Here is a 16,405-nt window from a genome sequence, read left to right on the forward strand (position 1 = left end):
GGGCTGCAGGCGGCGCTAAACCGCTGAGCCACCAGGGCTGCCCGAATTTTTTATTTTTATAAGTACTGAAGAATTTAGGTGTAAAGCATCATGATGTCATGATACCTGCAACCACTTTTTAATGGTGTGCGTGTGTGTATGTGTAAGAAGTTTCTACTCCATCCCACTTCCCACCCCACCTAAAACCAAATCAAGTAGGAGTAGGGTTGCCAGATACAAAATAGAGTATTCTATTAAATTTGAATTTTAGATAGATAGAGTGATTTGTTTAGCATAAGTATATCCCAAATAATTCATAGAGGCCAAATAGTGCACGGAGCATACTTATATTAAGAAGTTTTTTGGGAACCCTGGGTGGCGCAGCGGTTTGGCACCTGCCTTTGGCCCAGGGCGCCATCCTGGGGACCCGGGGTCGAATCCTGCGTCGGGCTCCCGGTGCATGGAGCCTGCTTCTCCCTCTGCCTGTGTCTCTGCCTCTCTCTCTCTCTCTGTGTGACTATCATAAATAAATAAAAAAAAATTTTTTAAAAAGAAGTTCTTCATTGTTTATCTGAAATTCATATTTAACTAGACATCCTAAATCTTTGTTAAATCTAGCAACTCTAACAAAAGCCATTTATTCTCCTGATATGTATGGTTGACTATGCCCACAAGCAGGTCAAAATCTTAGTTATGTAGATTTATCCATGACAAAATACTTATAGTTATTCTGAGTCTTAAACCATAGTGGAAATAAGCTGGATAAATAAGTGGATAAATCCATTAGCTCACTTGCTCCCTCCCGGACTCATCTTTTTCAATTCTGAATCTTTTTTTTCTTTATTATAACATTTTTGAAGGTTTGCATTTTATTTGTGATAAAATCCATAGATACATAAAGATCACATAAAAATAGATGATGATGGTGATTAAACATAATATACAGTGTTAGGTAGTATGATTAAAGAACTACACATATTTTGTATATAGTGTCATTAATGTTAATTCGTAGAAGCACTTGCATGAAGAGTAGTTTTAGCAGATAATAATAGTACAAACATATTAAAAATACTATTTATAGAACTACAAACTCAAAACACTTAATTGAACTCAATCTTAGATTAGTTTAAATGCCCTGATTTACAATAAGCTTTCAATAACATACCAGGGAAAAGCAACAGAAGCAATTACAGAAATTACTTTGGAATAGTAGCACCATTCCACATTATAATATGCACATTTGTTATATTGCACCTTCCTGAGTTGAACTTTGAAAATGGTAGCCACATGAAATGCCAGAATGGATGAATTCATCCCAGGCTGAGCCTTCACTGGTGGTGGTAGTAGTAATCTTGACCATCATAGCTGTCATAGCTGTGCCCTTTATAGTAGCTGTACTCATCTTCATAGGCTCGATAGTTATCCCCACGAGGTTCTCCATTCTCACTTTCATAGACTTCATATCCATTGTCATATTCATTGGTGCCTGTTTGTTCATACTCTTCCTCATATCCATTGGGGGTGGCTTCCCCAGATGGTCGGGTGGTAGTCCCGTAGAGCTCTGGTGGTGGAGTTGTAGGTTCAAACCCACCATCTGGAGAGAGTGTTGTCTTAGAGCCACCATTGTTCTGCTTTCCAGCCTCTGTGGTTCCTTCTGAATGGGCTTCAGTGACACTTTCTTCTTCACCTTCTCCATTGTCTCCAGCACTGCTACCATTGCCATTTTCTGCCTCTGTGCTGTTGCTGCTGGTGCTGTTTATACCTTGCCCATTTTCATCCACTTCTGCTTCATTTTCTTCATTTTCTTCATCTTCCTCTTCTTCTTCATCACTTTCCTCCTCTTTTGTAGCCTTGTGTCTTATATCTCCAGCCTGTAAAGAAAAGTTTGAAAGAATTCAGATCTAGGTGTGAAAATGTAAAAACTTAAGATCATTCATTCAACACAGGATATACCTATGGTCTTGTTCTAGATGTATTTTTGAATTGAAGCCAGTTTAACTTACAAAAAATTTGATGAGTATTTTAAAAATTCAGAATTAGTACCTTTGTTATTGAGTTTTGATGGAGAAAAATGTACTCGATAAATATGCTTTCTGAGTGGGAGATGGTTTCCTGTAGCTTTGCTATTCACTTTGTCTTGGGATCCTCTTCCCTGAAATGCAGTGGCATCTTTCAGGACCTTTTATTCATTGCTAAGATGCTTGCCCTTAGTCTTCTGTTATAATGTAGGAAGTCAGTGTAACAACATGGGATGAGAACTTGCCTGGGAAAATATCTTTCCTTATTTGTAAATGGGGAAATTGAACCTGCTCTTGCTTTTTCAACAAGTTGATATGAAATACCCTGTGTTTAGTGTCAGGGTGATTGTAGATTTCAGTAAAAAAATGAAATCAGATTTAACATTTTTGAGGAATTATTACCTTTTTGGGAAGTTGGATTGCAGCTAGACCTATGTACCCTGTTCCGGGTGTGATCTCCTCTCCATAGCCAGGTGTAGCAGAGAGGGTAGAGTTCTCAGCGTCGGATTCATCTTCATTTTCATCAGAATTTGCATTCTCTTCATTATTTTCTTCCTCATTTGAAGTCTCCTGGTGAAAATATCCAGAGCAAGAAAAGTTATTTTAGCTAGAAGAGAACTCAAAATTTGTTGGAGTCATGAGTCATTATTGAGATAAACATTATATTCCTCAGCCAGTTCATCACCTAATGCTAATAGTTTTAATTCCTCTTATGCCATTTGCACTTTTCACTGCTTAGAACTCAACTCAAAGTTATTCTATTTACCTCACCATAGTCTGTTTTAGACATTTCTGTATTCTATTTAATCAATAAAAAATATTTATGTAATAATTTCAGCATATCTGAGTATGTGGTATTCTACATGCCTTGGGCTCTTAAAGTCTTATCAATACTATTACAACATGGTAGTAAACGGATTCTTACATATGCTGACAAATCAGCTGAGAACTTATACCTATTTTTCTTATTTTTTATAGTAGGCTTGTAAGAAGGATTATTGTTCTCTTTAGAAAGGGAAAGTGAGCTCAGAAAAGTTAAATACTTGTTAAAGGTCTTATCATATGTAATGAAGCTGTATCTTTCTAATTTAAAAAGCTGAGCCCTTTATAATGCACTATGATGTTTTTGATGATGAGGATGATTTATATGAATGTTCACACTATGCCTAGGATATTTTTTTTCAGAATGAACTTTTATGGAAATCCCTCTCTTCAAACAAATTGATTGCATGTCTTATTTACTGAAGTGAATATATTTCATTGAATTTCAAGTATGTAGACAAGAAAACACATTTAATTCAAAATTCATCTGCCAGTATATAAGCCAGTTCTGTATTGTATGGAGTATTCAGAAGATTTTAAGCATTTGACACACAATCAATTTTATCATGAATTGAAGAAACTAAACACTCCAAAAGATCTTTAGTAGTATCTGATTACATGAAGATGTTTTTAAAAAATTAATACTCCTCAAAAGAATGCTTATTATAATCCTACTAATATTACTATAATTTTATTTAACATTTTATTCTTGGCCTTTATGTTGTTAGACAGTTGTTTGTCAATAGAATTAATCTGATGTGAATCATAGCTAATATTAAAAATCAGAAATTCATACACATAGAGTTTACTTTGAATGAGTACTGGAAAATTGAATTCATTTCGGTGTATTTTAAAAGAGATTATGATGCTAAGATCACTTTAGTAGGCATCCTATGTTTTAACAATTTAAAACATGAATAAAGAAAATGTGGTATGTATATGTATGTGTATATATATATATATATATATATATATATATATGAAAAGGAATGAAATCTTGCCATTTACAATGGTGTGGAGGGAGCTAAAGAATATTATGCTAAGTGAAATAAGCCAGAGAAAGACAAATACCATATGGTTTCACTAATATGTGGAATTTATGAAATAAAACAGATAAACATAGGAGAAAAGAAAAAGGAAAACCAAGAAACAGACTTAACTATAGGGAACAAATTTGATGGTTGCAAGAGGGGAGGTAAGTGGGATGGGTTTAAATAGGTGATGGGGATTAAGGAGGGCAATTGTGATGAACACTGGGTGTTGTATGGAAGTGCTGAACCACTCACTATATTGTACACTTGGAACTAATATTACCTTGTATATTAACTAATTGGAATTTAAATAAAAACTTAAAAAAAGATAACCCACAAGTTCTAAACCAAAATGTTAGATGAAAAAATAAAAATGTATATGAAGAATAAAAATCTAAAAAATAAAACAAACACAACCCAGATTTAGCCTGCCTTATTACTAAAACAAAGTGACTGAAGAAGAATATGTTTATTTCATCAGATTTGTAAATTCCACTATTTCAGTAAAGTCTTGGGACTACTAGAATCTACCCCCAAACAGTCTCTAAGTTAATTGTGTCAAATATCCCACAAACACCATACTATTTATTTTTTCATGTTTATGCTTTATTCCAACAGACTAAATCTTTCAGAGGAGAAGGAGGAAAGATTCTTAGAATAGAACATACAATTTAGGTCTTGTACTGTCATATTACACATGAAAAGCCTGACATCCAGTAAGATGAATAACTTGCATGAGGTCAAATAGATGGTAGTTCATTAGTGACAAGGTCATGATTAAAGATCCAAACTCTTAACTCATGAACTTCTGTATTTTCTCCTACAATGCCCTTTCTTTTTTAGATACTTTATTTGAGGATATTGTGTTGCAATGAATTAAAAAAGAAAACAGGTCAGTCTGTTGATGGGTATTAAGTCTCAAATATCTTTTTGAATAGGAAAATTAGCAATACTTTTAAAAAAGTATTATTAACCCCCTAGAATGACTAAAATGACTGAAAGAAACAAGTGTTGGCTGGAATATGGAGCAACTGATGTACTGATAGAAGGCGAGCATAGTACATCTGCTTTGGTTGACTCTATTCAGATTGAACATATGCAGACCTTTAGACTTAGAAGTTTTATTTTGAAGTAAAATGGTCTCCAGAAATAAATGCATATGTCCACAAGAAGGGATACTAGAATGTTTACAACAGCACTCTTTGTTATAGCTCAAACTTGGAAACTACCTAAATGTCCATCAACAGAAGAATAATATATTATGGTAGTAATGAGATACTGACAATGAGAATGAATGATGTACAGTTGTATGGGACGCCTGTGTGGCTCAGCGGTTGAGCATCTGCCTTTGGCGCAGGGCGTGATCCCAGAGTTCAGGGATCGAGTCCCACATCGGGCTCCCTGCATGGAGCCTGTTTCTCTCTCTGCCTATGTCTCTGCCTCTCTCTGTGTGTCTCACATGAATAAATAAAATCTTAAAAAAAAAGATGTACAGTTGTAGAACGATATAGATCAATCTTTGAAGTTGAGAGTGGAAGAGGCCACGCACAAAAGAATATATGAAGTGTGATTCCATTTATATAGTACAAAAAAAAAAAGGCAAAACCAATATGTTAGGCCTTAAAATAGCAGTTGCTCTTTGTGGGTTTGGTTAATAAAATGAAATGGATGCAAGTGCTGCTTTTTGATATGGGTGTTGGTTATACTTGTGTTCAATTTCTGAAATTTCAATGACCTATATACATATGACAATTGTGTTGTATATATTATATTTAAATAAAAGGGTTTTTTTTAAAAGTGAGGCTGAATAGTTTAGGAATGGAAAAAAATATTTGACCACCAAATAGAAAATATGTCTAAGCACCCTCTTATATGAATACAATTCCTGGGGACTCTGTGTATTTAACCTGAATTGTCAATGACATTTTAGGTAAGAAATGGGGAAAAGGAAGTTGTAGAATCTCTTCAAGATAGAAGCCTCCAGGTTTATTCATCCACTTTGCTGTAATCACTTTTAATGAATGATGTTTGGAGTATTTATTCTCTGAAGTTTTCGAAACCAAACCACCAGATATTTGTTGGGCACCATATATTGTATAAGAAACTGAGCTAGGCAATATGAGGAGATATAAGAAGGGTACAGCACTGTTTCTCCCCAAAACAGAGATGAAACCCATGATCTCCAGTCCTCTGGGTCATAAGGAATTTGCAGATAAGTTTTGGGAGGATGATAAATGTTCAAAGATTATTGGCAAGATTCTGAGTGTGTGTGATTTCATCAGAGTTTTAAAGGTGTCCTTATCATCCTCCATTCTCAACTACCATCATAACAAATGAAGAACCATTGCCAAAAGGTGTGTAGTCTAATTGGGAAATCTAGTTTGCAAGGCAATTTTGTGATCACTGTACAGCAAATAGTTGTAGTTAAATGGATTACCCCAGCTTAGTTCTTATGTAAGATTACTAAGTGGAACTTTGGGCAAAATGTTGTGGGATTTAGTGGGTGGCATTTTTCCTGGTACTGGGTTGATATTCTTGTAAGGTCTTCCTTAAGCTATTAGGGTAAATTATAGTACGGGAAATGATACTTTTATGGTTAAAAAATCAAACTAATTATTTGTCACTTTTAAAGTTCCCATACCATTTTGTTTTCAAGATAGCAGATGTTTATACATGATCCATTTTTGACTGTTACTGCCCATTCATAAATAGCACTTAAGAATACCTGAATTTAGAAGGTCCCCAAAACAGTGGATAGCTATAATTGACTATCCAGGAAAATGTACCTAATTAGTATTTTGAGCAAGAGTGTCAGTTATAAACATGTTAGCACAGTTTCCAAGATATACAGATGAGTTTTAGCCATGAACTACACTAATTTTAGCCATGAACTACACTAATTTGTAGTATTATAGAGGACTATGTAGTATTGTGTATAAAATATGTAGTACTATATAGTGCTATATATATTTATACATCTTGAGTATTTGCATTTCTGTAAGAACATAAATTGTATTATTAGACAAAAGGACATGAAATTCCCATTCTTTTAGAAAAACCCTACTTTGTGGGTCAGGGAAGACAGATGAATCACAATAATGTTATAGAGGATATAAGATTAGCTTTTCATATACTACCCACTTTGTAAATTGAGTTTAAATTCACTCCTTAAAACAAGTATTGTACTGAATTTAGGTACTTGTCTCTTACCATGGTCTTCTGTTTACATAAGTATAAATAATATTTTCTTTTCTTTTTATCAGAATTTATACTTCTTCCACTTATAATGGAGACATTTTGTTTTTGTATACCTCTTACAGGTAACTTTAAGTACCTGCAGTAGTATTTTAAACAGGTAATTTTAGTTGATTCTAATTTCAGTAACATTCCCCTTGTCCAAAATAGAAGACTGTGGGTAGTTGGTAAACTGGCAGTGGCTGTTTGCTAAGTCCAGACTACAGTAGACTAGTTTCCTATTTGTTTTATGTTGCCTGGTTTGTTATAAAAAAAATCCTGCAGAAATTCCTTACCTCTTCCTCCTCCTCCTCTTCTGAGCTGTCACCATCTCCATCTTCTTCAGATGAGTCACTACTGCTCTAAAAAAATGTATATATATGTGAATTCATACATATATGAATATTTGTGTACATATATATGTATATATACATTCAGCACCAAAAGAAATTTCCTATTGATTGAATTAGGTAAAATATGTACAATTATTTTCCCTAACTAGTATTAATTAGCATCTTGATTGATTTATTTACTTAGAATAGTTCTAATGAGAATATGAGAAAAAGATATGAGGAGTTGGGAATGTAGAAAATGAGGTTAGAGAGAAAAAGGCATTTTATAGTGATCAAGATATAAAATGAGATACTCCATCTTCAACCCCAAAAGCATAGGAAATATGTTGAAATATTTTATATGTAAAAACTAGCAATGAATCACAAAATTGCCTAACTCTGTAAGAATAAGAGGATTATCTGGTTCAATTTATTTTCCAGAGAGGGAATCTCTGTAAAAATCTCTGTAACAAAAATCTCTGTAATGTAATTTTATAAAGAAAATAAAATAATCACATTATTTATTTTCTTTATAAAATATAAATGAAATGATGATTAGGCTTATTGTGAAATAAAGTTACTAAATGATTCTTTTAAATAATGAGCTCCTGGTGAATTTAAATTAGAATTTGACTTGAAATTAGATTTGCATATAATTTTTAGTATCTTTCAGTTTAATTAAAGCTACTTCATAAAATAAGCCTCTCTCTATATAAATGAGATTTATATATATATGAGGTAACAATTATATAAGAGTAAAATTAGTTCACTTATTCATTTAGGAGACTTATAGAGTACCATTCCTCTAAAGAGCTCAATATTGAATGAGAATATTTTAAACCAAGAAGTCTGTATATAAAAATATAAGTTAAGAAGCTTTGCTACTTTTTAGAAGGAAATATATGTCTAAACACCTGTTATCGAGACTTTAAGACAGTAAAGGAGATTTTTCATCTTTTTCTCAATGATAAATTGAATTTTCTTTCTCTTTCTGCAATTGCCCTTAACACCACCAGGTAGATAAATGGATACCCTACTTAAGATTCTGTCATTTTTAGCCCTACAAATCTTAGCTTTGATTCTGATGACCCGGTTAAGTACTGTGGTCTTAGAAAATATAGCTGCAGAAGAACTTCAGGGTTAAAGATCAGATATGAGGAAACATTCATGCTTAAGGCTGTCCCTGTAGAGCTCAATCTTCAGTGGCTGTGTCATCCATCCAAGAAAAAGGAATGCTTGTCCCCTTGAGCCAAGAATAACCATGGATGGAAAAGAGAATAATTAGACCTGCTCTTCCACTGCCATGACCTTAATGTTTGTGCTTTCCCTAGCCCAGAGGGTGAATAAAGCATAGTGTTACATGTAAAGTATTTCTATTTGTTAGTTAATAGGACAGCATAGTTTTGCAATGTAATTTGTCTCTGTGGGTGTGTTTGAATCTCTTTACAAGCTTCCTCACCTCTAGCCTTCTTCCTTTCCCAACCACCTCTCTCTTCAATTGGTGTCTGCAGTGAGAACAATTTTGAAACTTCATGAAATGCCCTGAAGCCTTGACATTTTCTTTTTTCCTTTCTTTCTCTAATGTCTTATTTCCAGTTTGTAACTGAGTCGTATTATTCTTCCAGAAGTCAAATACACACACATTCACACATACACACACACACATATATGTATGTATGTATATTTTGCCATTACTCCTTTCAACTTCTGTCATTCCCATTTATTCAATCCCAAAATATATGTTTCAGGCATTGTTTTGCAAATGAGGGTGGTAGCAAGAGATAGAGTTGGAAACACTGACAGTTTCCATGTGTCAAGCACTGTGATAGCTGAGATCAGTCTAATATAATAAATATAAAGTTTCTTCCCTCAAAGAATGCACGTATAATTCAAATGACATTTGATTCCAAAACGAAGCAATTTCCTCAATTAAAAGTATTTAGGGTGTTAAGGTTATTTAGACTTTCATTTCTATAGCCAAGCAGATAGATAAGCTATAGGTAGACTGTTGTTAGCTTTATGATTAGTATGATATTTCATGGAAGTTGGTATTTTAGAAATGATTATGTGTAGGGACGCCTGAGTGGCTCTGTCAGTGAAGCAGGTGAATCTTGATTTTTGCTCCGTCATGATCTCAGAGTTGTGGAATTGAGCCCCACATTGGGCTCCATGCTCAGCGGAGAGTCTGCTTGATGATTCTCTTTCTCCCTCTCCCTTTGCCTCTCCTCCCACTTGTGCATGCTCTCTCTAAAATAAATAGATAAATCTCAAAAAAAGAAATTATTATATGTGAACACAGATTTGTTTGCATAAAACATAAATTTTAAGGCCAATACAGCTTAATGTATTTTAAGGTAACAATCTGGGTACCAAATACATGATAGACTTAAGAGAATAAATAGTACAGAGCTAAGGGTAATATATAAGTAGACATGTTAGGGGAAAATTCTAGAAATCAAACCCCGTAAAGTAAGAGAATGGATCATCAATCCTAGGTCAGACTATTGAATTGGGGTGTACATTTTATTGAATATTTTTGAAATACTACTGTCTTACAAATTCTACATTAGTTGAAATGAATTTGCATATAATTTCTCTAAATTTTGTATATTAAAAATCTACGTAAAGATTTTTGAACTTTGAATTTATCAATAATTAAAAATATAACCTCTCCTAATATCTTTTCACTATGGATATTATAATTAGATCACATTTATGACTATAAAAAATTATAGAAGGGAATATCTCTAATTAATGTGATATTTTAGGAAAATTGAGGAGCTAGTTAGAAATTTAAATTTATTATTTCCATTTAGTTTAAGAAAGGGAATGAAGCAAACATTCAAAAGAACACTGTGTATTTGTGGGTCTGAGGTGTACCAAAGAATGGAAGACAGTTCTGAAAACCCACAACTCTTGTGTTATCTGTGCTCATATTTCTGTGGCCACATACATTCCCCATATTTATTATGGTGCTATAAATACTTAAAGATTATCATTTCCTATCATTGTATGAGTTAGAAATGGGTTAGCCCAACATATGGTAGGATGTTCTGCCAAGCCACTGTGCTGAGGCATCGTTTTCAGCATCTTGACTGCTTTTAGTGTCTTAGGAATCCTGGGTCAAATCGTGCATAATTGGTGCTCTGAACCCAAACTGTATAGTAATAAAAATAGCACAATTCTGGTTTGTTGAATATTGTAAATCAACACCACACTCTCAAATTTTCAAAGGCTTTCTTTACTGTTAACCCAGTAAAAACAAAAATTTTTTTTTGGTGTTTATTATTTTTCTTCTTGTTTACAAATTTTAAGGATGTTTTGTTTCTCTCACAAGCTTTTAGTTTTCTTCGTGAATTTCTCTTTCCTCTGCAATTCTTGAGATACACTACTGTTATAGTTATGTTCCAGTGCATGACATATTGCTCTGCTGACCAACACAGGTCTGAGGTTCAGAAAATCTTTAGCAATCACCACTGATTATCAGGAATGTTTTTAAAAATGGTCTCTGCTCTTTATGAAGTAAATTTTTTCCTTATCAATTAAAGAACTCTAAATTATTGAATGTTAACAGTGATATGACAGTATTGACTAATCTATAACATGACAGTGGCCTTATCACTGATTGTCAATAACAGATAAAGTTGTCTATTTTGTCAATGAGTTAGCCAAAATACCTGAATTCTGTACCATGCTATTTGCTTTTATTGTATCATTCTAGACTGGGCCCAAATGCTATTATTTTCTGTGTGTATATCTCTGCTTTAAAAGAGAACTTAGGAATAAATTTTATTGTGTTGTATTAAAAGCAAACTTTTTTTTAGTAAGTAAATCTTTCTGGCAGACTTTCGGTGAGAATTGAATTTAGATGTCCCGTAGTTAAATAAGATTCCCTTTAAATTATAATGGGTGGGAAAAAAATTAACTTTTATAATTACCTGAACTGGAAATCGTTTTAGAGGAGGATAAAAGTAGGAATGCTTGTAAAGATAGTAACGTGGCCGATACTTAAAGACCTGCATAAACAAAATAAATGATATAGTCATGTTTAATGTGCAATAAATCTAGAGCAAGTATAGTCAGGCCAAGAAAGTATGCTAAACAATTACCCCATTTTCTTCAGAATCCTCTAATTTGGCTCTTCGTTGCAAATTTTTCATCTGTTTAAAAAAACATTTAATAATTACATACTCTCTCTTTTAAATAAAAATACTAAAAGGGTAATAACTATAGGTTTTTAATATAGAACTTACTGAGAAAGCACAGGCCATTCCCAAAATGCTGAGCAAAATTAAAGCAGTCTTCATTTTGGTGATTGCTTCTGGAATTAATGAAGTGATAAGGTTAATAAATATTGAAACTGGGAGTGTAACTTCTATCCATACTAGAAGATGAACTACTTGTTTTCCTTTCTGTATAGTTATAGTTTTGACTAATTAAGATCAAATTTCTGGCTTTTATTTTAAAATTGTTCCTTTTTTTAAGTGGTAGAAAACTGACTTTACCTGTTTGTTCAAGTAATCTTGAATTCCATATTTGGCTTTATCCTATCGGCTGTGATTTGTCATTGGCAGACCATTTCATTACTATAAGAGGCTTGAGGCTTGAATGCTTAGTGTACTACTTCACACTGAGAAAAGGAGGCTTCCCAATATCATTGGCATAGGAATATCAGCTAAGAAATTGAATTGTTAGTGTAGTAATGTGACTTTTTTTTTTTTTTTTTAATAATTAAAAACTAAGCACGGCGCCTGGGTAGCTCACGTGGTTGGGCGTCTGCCTTCGGCTCAGGTCATGATCTCCAGGTCCTGTGTTTGAGAACTATGTCAGGCTCCTGGCTCAGCAGGCAATCTGATTTCCTCTCTCCTCCCACCCCCTGCTTATACTCTCTCTCTCTGTCTTTCTCTTGTGTGCAAATGAATAAAACCTTTTAAAAAAATGCAAACTGAATACATTTAAATGATTGTTTTTACACCAGTGATTCTACATATACATATATATTCTATATTCTATATAAAACTATTTGAACTAAAAGCTTATTTGTGAGATTGGAATTAGAAGCCATCTTCCTATGAATAGGAATTAGAATAGTTTGTATTTTTTTTTTGTGTGTGTGTGTGTGTATGAAATGATCCATAATATGTGAAATACTACTCTCATAGCATGTAACACCAAACAGCCATGTCTAAGGATGATTTTGTGAGAAGAGTTCATCAGAACTTCACCTTGGGATTTCAGGGGCAAATTTTCTCAGAAAATGTTATTCTGCAGCTCCATTTAAGCTTTCCATCACTAGTGTTGGAGACTGTCACAGGATGGATCAAGGGCTCTTCAGGGTCAAGGCAATAGTCATCATGGAGACTGCAGTTCTATGGAGGAATTGAGGGTGCAACTCTCAAAATGAGAGTAGTTCCCAAACTCTCCTGGGGTTTGTGGCCATGCAAAGATCTCACCTCCACATAGATTCCGCATAAATAAAAAGAGAGGGATGGCAAAATTCTATCCTACTTTAATTTTATTCTATTTGATAAAATCCTATTTTAATAGAGGTTGAATAAATTTAGCTAGAAGCCTACTACTAATACCCCCGCATTTGCATTGACATATACATAAGTTAACTAAGAGTGTTTAGCTGAGAGTGACAGCTTTGGCAGCATTTTATAAGCAATATGTATTGATGATGGCAATTTCCCCATAAACACGCTTGGAAAAGTAATATTTAAAAGGTAGTATAAAACCCATGTCATATACTATATTTTGCAGTTTGATTTTGCATTTTGTCATTAGCCACAATTTATTGCGTCCTTACTAACACTAAAACATTATACCGAGTAAGATGTAAAGCCTAAAGAAGGTGTCTTGGGTCATAAGTCACATTCTATTTGTGGCAGTCTAGATCTTTTGATATTGATGCCTACATACTTCCTCACAGTCTGTCTACTTTAGTAAAAGTTCTTAATGGCTACACAACAATAAAGAGGCTTTGCCCCTGAAGGGGGCCCATGTGTCTAAGAAGTTTTTTTTTATTGCTATTGAGTGCTTAAATAATACTTTGAACTTTGTCACCATGGTTAAGCTTGCCAGCAAACAGGGAGATTATTACTGCAGCTTTATGAAAAGAGTTGGTCCCTTAAAGAGCTAAAAACTTAAATACATGGAACTATAGAAAGGGTTTTGATTATATAAATTTCTCATAGCAAACCATAAAAACAATAGATAAAAACATAGCAGGAATAATATAAAAAGAACCAAGTGGTTCATGTAGGCAGCAATTGGCTGCCTACATAAATCTCATTTTATTTACTTTGTGATTCATAAAAAACAAAGACGTCTATAGTGACCACTATGAACCCAGACAACAATTCAAACATTTTTAAAGGATAGTTTTGGAAATCTAATTACAAGTTTTCATTGGGAAGAGTACGATAAACTATCAACATTATTTATTTCTCTAGTACTATATATTTTTCCACACTGATTTGAGAGATATAGGATGCTAACACTATGAAACTAAACTTAACTGAAAAGACATTGTATATAATTGAAGTATAGATCATACATAATTTATGGTGAAATCTGCATACATTGAGGCAGATTTACAAGTGAAAAATAGTATTTCAGTCAGGTTATCCTGAATACATCAGAACGAGGAAACAAACAGTTATTTGTGAGGTGAAGAGATAGAAAGTAGAACGCAAAATTTTCTAGTTTATGTGCACAATATTAAGAAGTTATTTACTTGCATAGATTAATAAGCTGAACGTTTTGGAAAGAATCTAAAGTCTGAGGTACTAGTTTAATGATAAGCAAATGTTAAATTACATAGCCGTTCCATACAATTCAGTAACATCAACATTTAAATAAAAAATTCAAAACCAGATCCAGAGATGTAAAATGTGGAGTGTTCAAGTTTAAGAAAATGAAGTTGTCATAGTAAATCTTACCCTTTTGCAGTTCTGGAGTGAGGAAGCAGGCTCACAGGAGTGAGTGACACAGATTGAATATTTCCTCTGCTCTCTCACTCACTCATTTGCTCGCTGTGACTGGCTATAAACTCTTCTTTGCCTTCCAACAGCCAATCACTGGTATGAGCAAGGTGATGTCAGAACGTGGATTCTCACCAGAAAACCCCCAAACTTCAACACTTTTTCAAGACACAGGCTCAGTTGAATAAACATGAAATGTGGTTCCAGTGCCAGGCGGTTTGCATTGTGGAATTTAATTGAAGGTTTAGAAGAAGATGAATAGTTTGAATTCTGAATATATATAATAATATACTGGATTTGAGTTAAAATAAATAGCAAAAGATTTAGCCATTTAAAAATTTTATAATTATACACATTTTCAATATGTTGAAAGCAAAGGAAGCTTACACTTAGATTCAATTCTACATTACTAATTTAGTAATAAAAGAAACTAAATAAAAAGGAAAGGAGCTGATGAACAGTAATGTTTTAATATCAATTATTTTATGTTTTTCTTAAAATATGCTTCAGTGACTCGTGAATTAAATTGATATAATTAAAGTCAACAGCATCAATTTTGTTCAGTTTACCAAACTTGAATTTTTTATCTTTTCACTGAACCAGGACAGTGGAGAGTCCATATTCCTGGCCATGAAGAGCCAAATATAAGAATGATCTGGTCCCTGTCTAAAATTTTCACAGTGGTGTAGAAAGACTTATAGCCATAGGGCATAGCAATTAAATATCTACAAGGCTTAGATATCAGAATAGGAATTTTCTAGGTTATTAATTAGGGAGAGGTTATCAAGAAAGAAAAGGAAAATATTCTTAGGAATAGATTTAAAGGATATAGAAATGAATGAACAGCATAATGATACCAGCAGTGTCTAATACTTGCTGAGTGCTCTTATGCTAGTTTTTTACTTGTGCTTTTTCAGTCATCCTTCACACAGAGAGAGAAATAATTCAGGGGGTTATTCCCATTCTACAGGTGAGGTAAGTGATACAGAAATGGTAATTATGTTCTGGGTTGCATGGCTAGTAAATAGGGGAATATAGAGATTAGAGTCAAGTCTAATTCTAGAGTCTACTTTTAATCACTATGTATCCTTGCTGGAACATTCAGAAAGCTTCAATGATTCAATAAACTGGAATATTGTGAGTGGAAGTAATGAAGAGGAGAGCAGTTGGAGAGACAAAAGCCAGGTGATGGAGGGGCCTATAGGGTACATTAACGAATATGGACTCCCCCATGGAAATGGGAGAATGTCAAAGGGTTAAAGCAGAAAAATAATATATTTAAGTTTGTAACTTAGAAAAATCTTTTGTTGACAAGGTAGATTTGGGTTGAAGAAAGCAAGATAGTTATGGAGAATGGGGGCTCCAAGAAGCTATTTTAGTGATTCAGGAAAGCAATGCAAAAGGTTTAAACTAAACCAGTAGCTGTGGGGGTAGAAAGGATGGAATGAATGGATAAAACTAATGAAAATAAGACTTAATGAAAATAAGAGAAGTGAAGAAACCTAGAATGACTTTTGGATGTATAGCTTAGGTAATAAGTGGTGAGTGGTGGGACCATATCATATAATACATAGCAGAGTAATTGGTATATTATAATCACTCAGCAAGATGTTAACAGTTTATGATATAATGAAAGGAGTAGAGAACAGAGAACGAAAAGGCTGGGGTTTTGTTCCTGATTTTACCACTATGTGAACCACTTGACAATAGTGAGTCTTTAATTTAATCCATACTTAAAAAATAAGGGCTTTTGGGGTATCTCCGTGGGTCAGTCAGTTGAGCGTCTGCCTTCAGCTCAGGTCATGATCCTAGCATCTTGGGATTGAGTCTTGGGTCTGGTTCCCTGCTCAGTGGGGAGTCTGCTTCTCCCTCTGCTTTTCCTCTGGTCATAGTAGGGTATGCGCTTGTGCACATGCACTCTCTCTCTCAAATAAATAAATAATCTTGAATAAAAATAAGGGGGGTGGTTTGGACCAAAAAAGAGCCAGCCATGTGTTTCTCTA

General features: G+C 33.8%; 1 protein-coding gene across 1 annotated transcript; it reads right to left on the reverse strand.

Annotated features, from left to right (window-relative positions):
* Positions 1-830: 830 nt before the first annotated feature.
* IBSP (integrin binding sialoprotein) lies at positions 831-14,500 on the reverse strand. The gene is made up of 7 exons (XM_038581742.1): positions 14,361-14,500; positions 11,670-11,737; positions 11,526-11,576; positions 11,355-11,432; positions 7,381-7,446; positions 2,400-2,567; positions 831-1,850 (listed from the first exon to the last, which is right to left on the reverse strand). Exons 2-7 carry the CDS (start codon positions 11,721-11,723, stop codon positions 1,308-1,310), a joined length of 960 nt encoding a protein of 319 aa, XP_038437670.1. The 5' UTR covers positions 11,724-11,737; positions 14,361-14,500; the 3' UTR covers positions 831-1,307.
* Between the last annotated feature and the right edge of the window lie 1,905 nt (positions 14,501-16,405).

This window comes from Canis lupus, chromosome 32 (genome assembly GCF_011100685.1).
Source record: "Canis lupus familiaris isolate Mischka breed German Shepherd chromosome 32, alternate assembly UU_Cfam_GSD_1.0, whole genome shotgun sequence".
Taxonomy (NCBI): domain Eukaryota; kingdom Metazoa; phylum Chordata; class Mammalia; order Carnivora; family Canidae; genus Canis; species Canis lupus.

Bases quoted from the DNA above. Each gene is read 5' to 3' on its own strand.
- IBSP (XM_038581742.1), bottom strand. From the start codon at position 11,723: ATGAAGACTGCTTTAATTTTGCTCAGCATTTTGGGAATGGCCTGTGCT. The intron at 11,577-11,669 runs GTAAGTTCTATA...TTTTTTAAACAG, and splicing joins GAATGGCCTGTGCTTTCTCA to ATGAAAAATTTGCAACGAAG. The intron at 1,851-2,399 runs GTAATAATTCCT...TTTTCTTTACAG, and splicing joins CAATCCAACTTCCCAAAAAG to GCTGGAGATATAAGACACAA.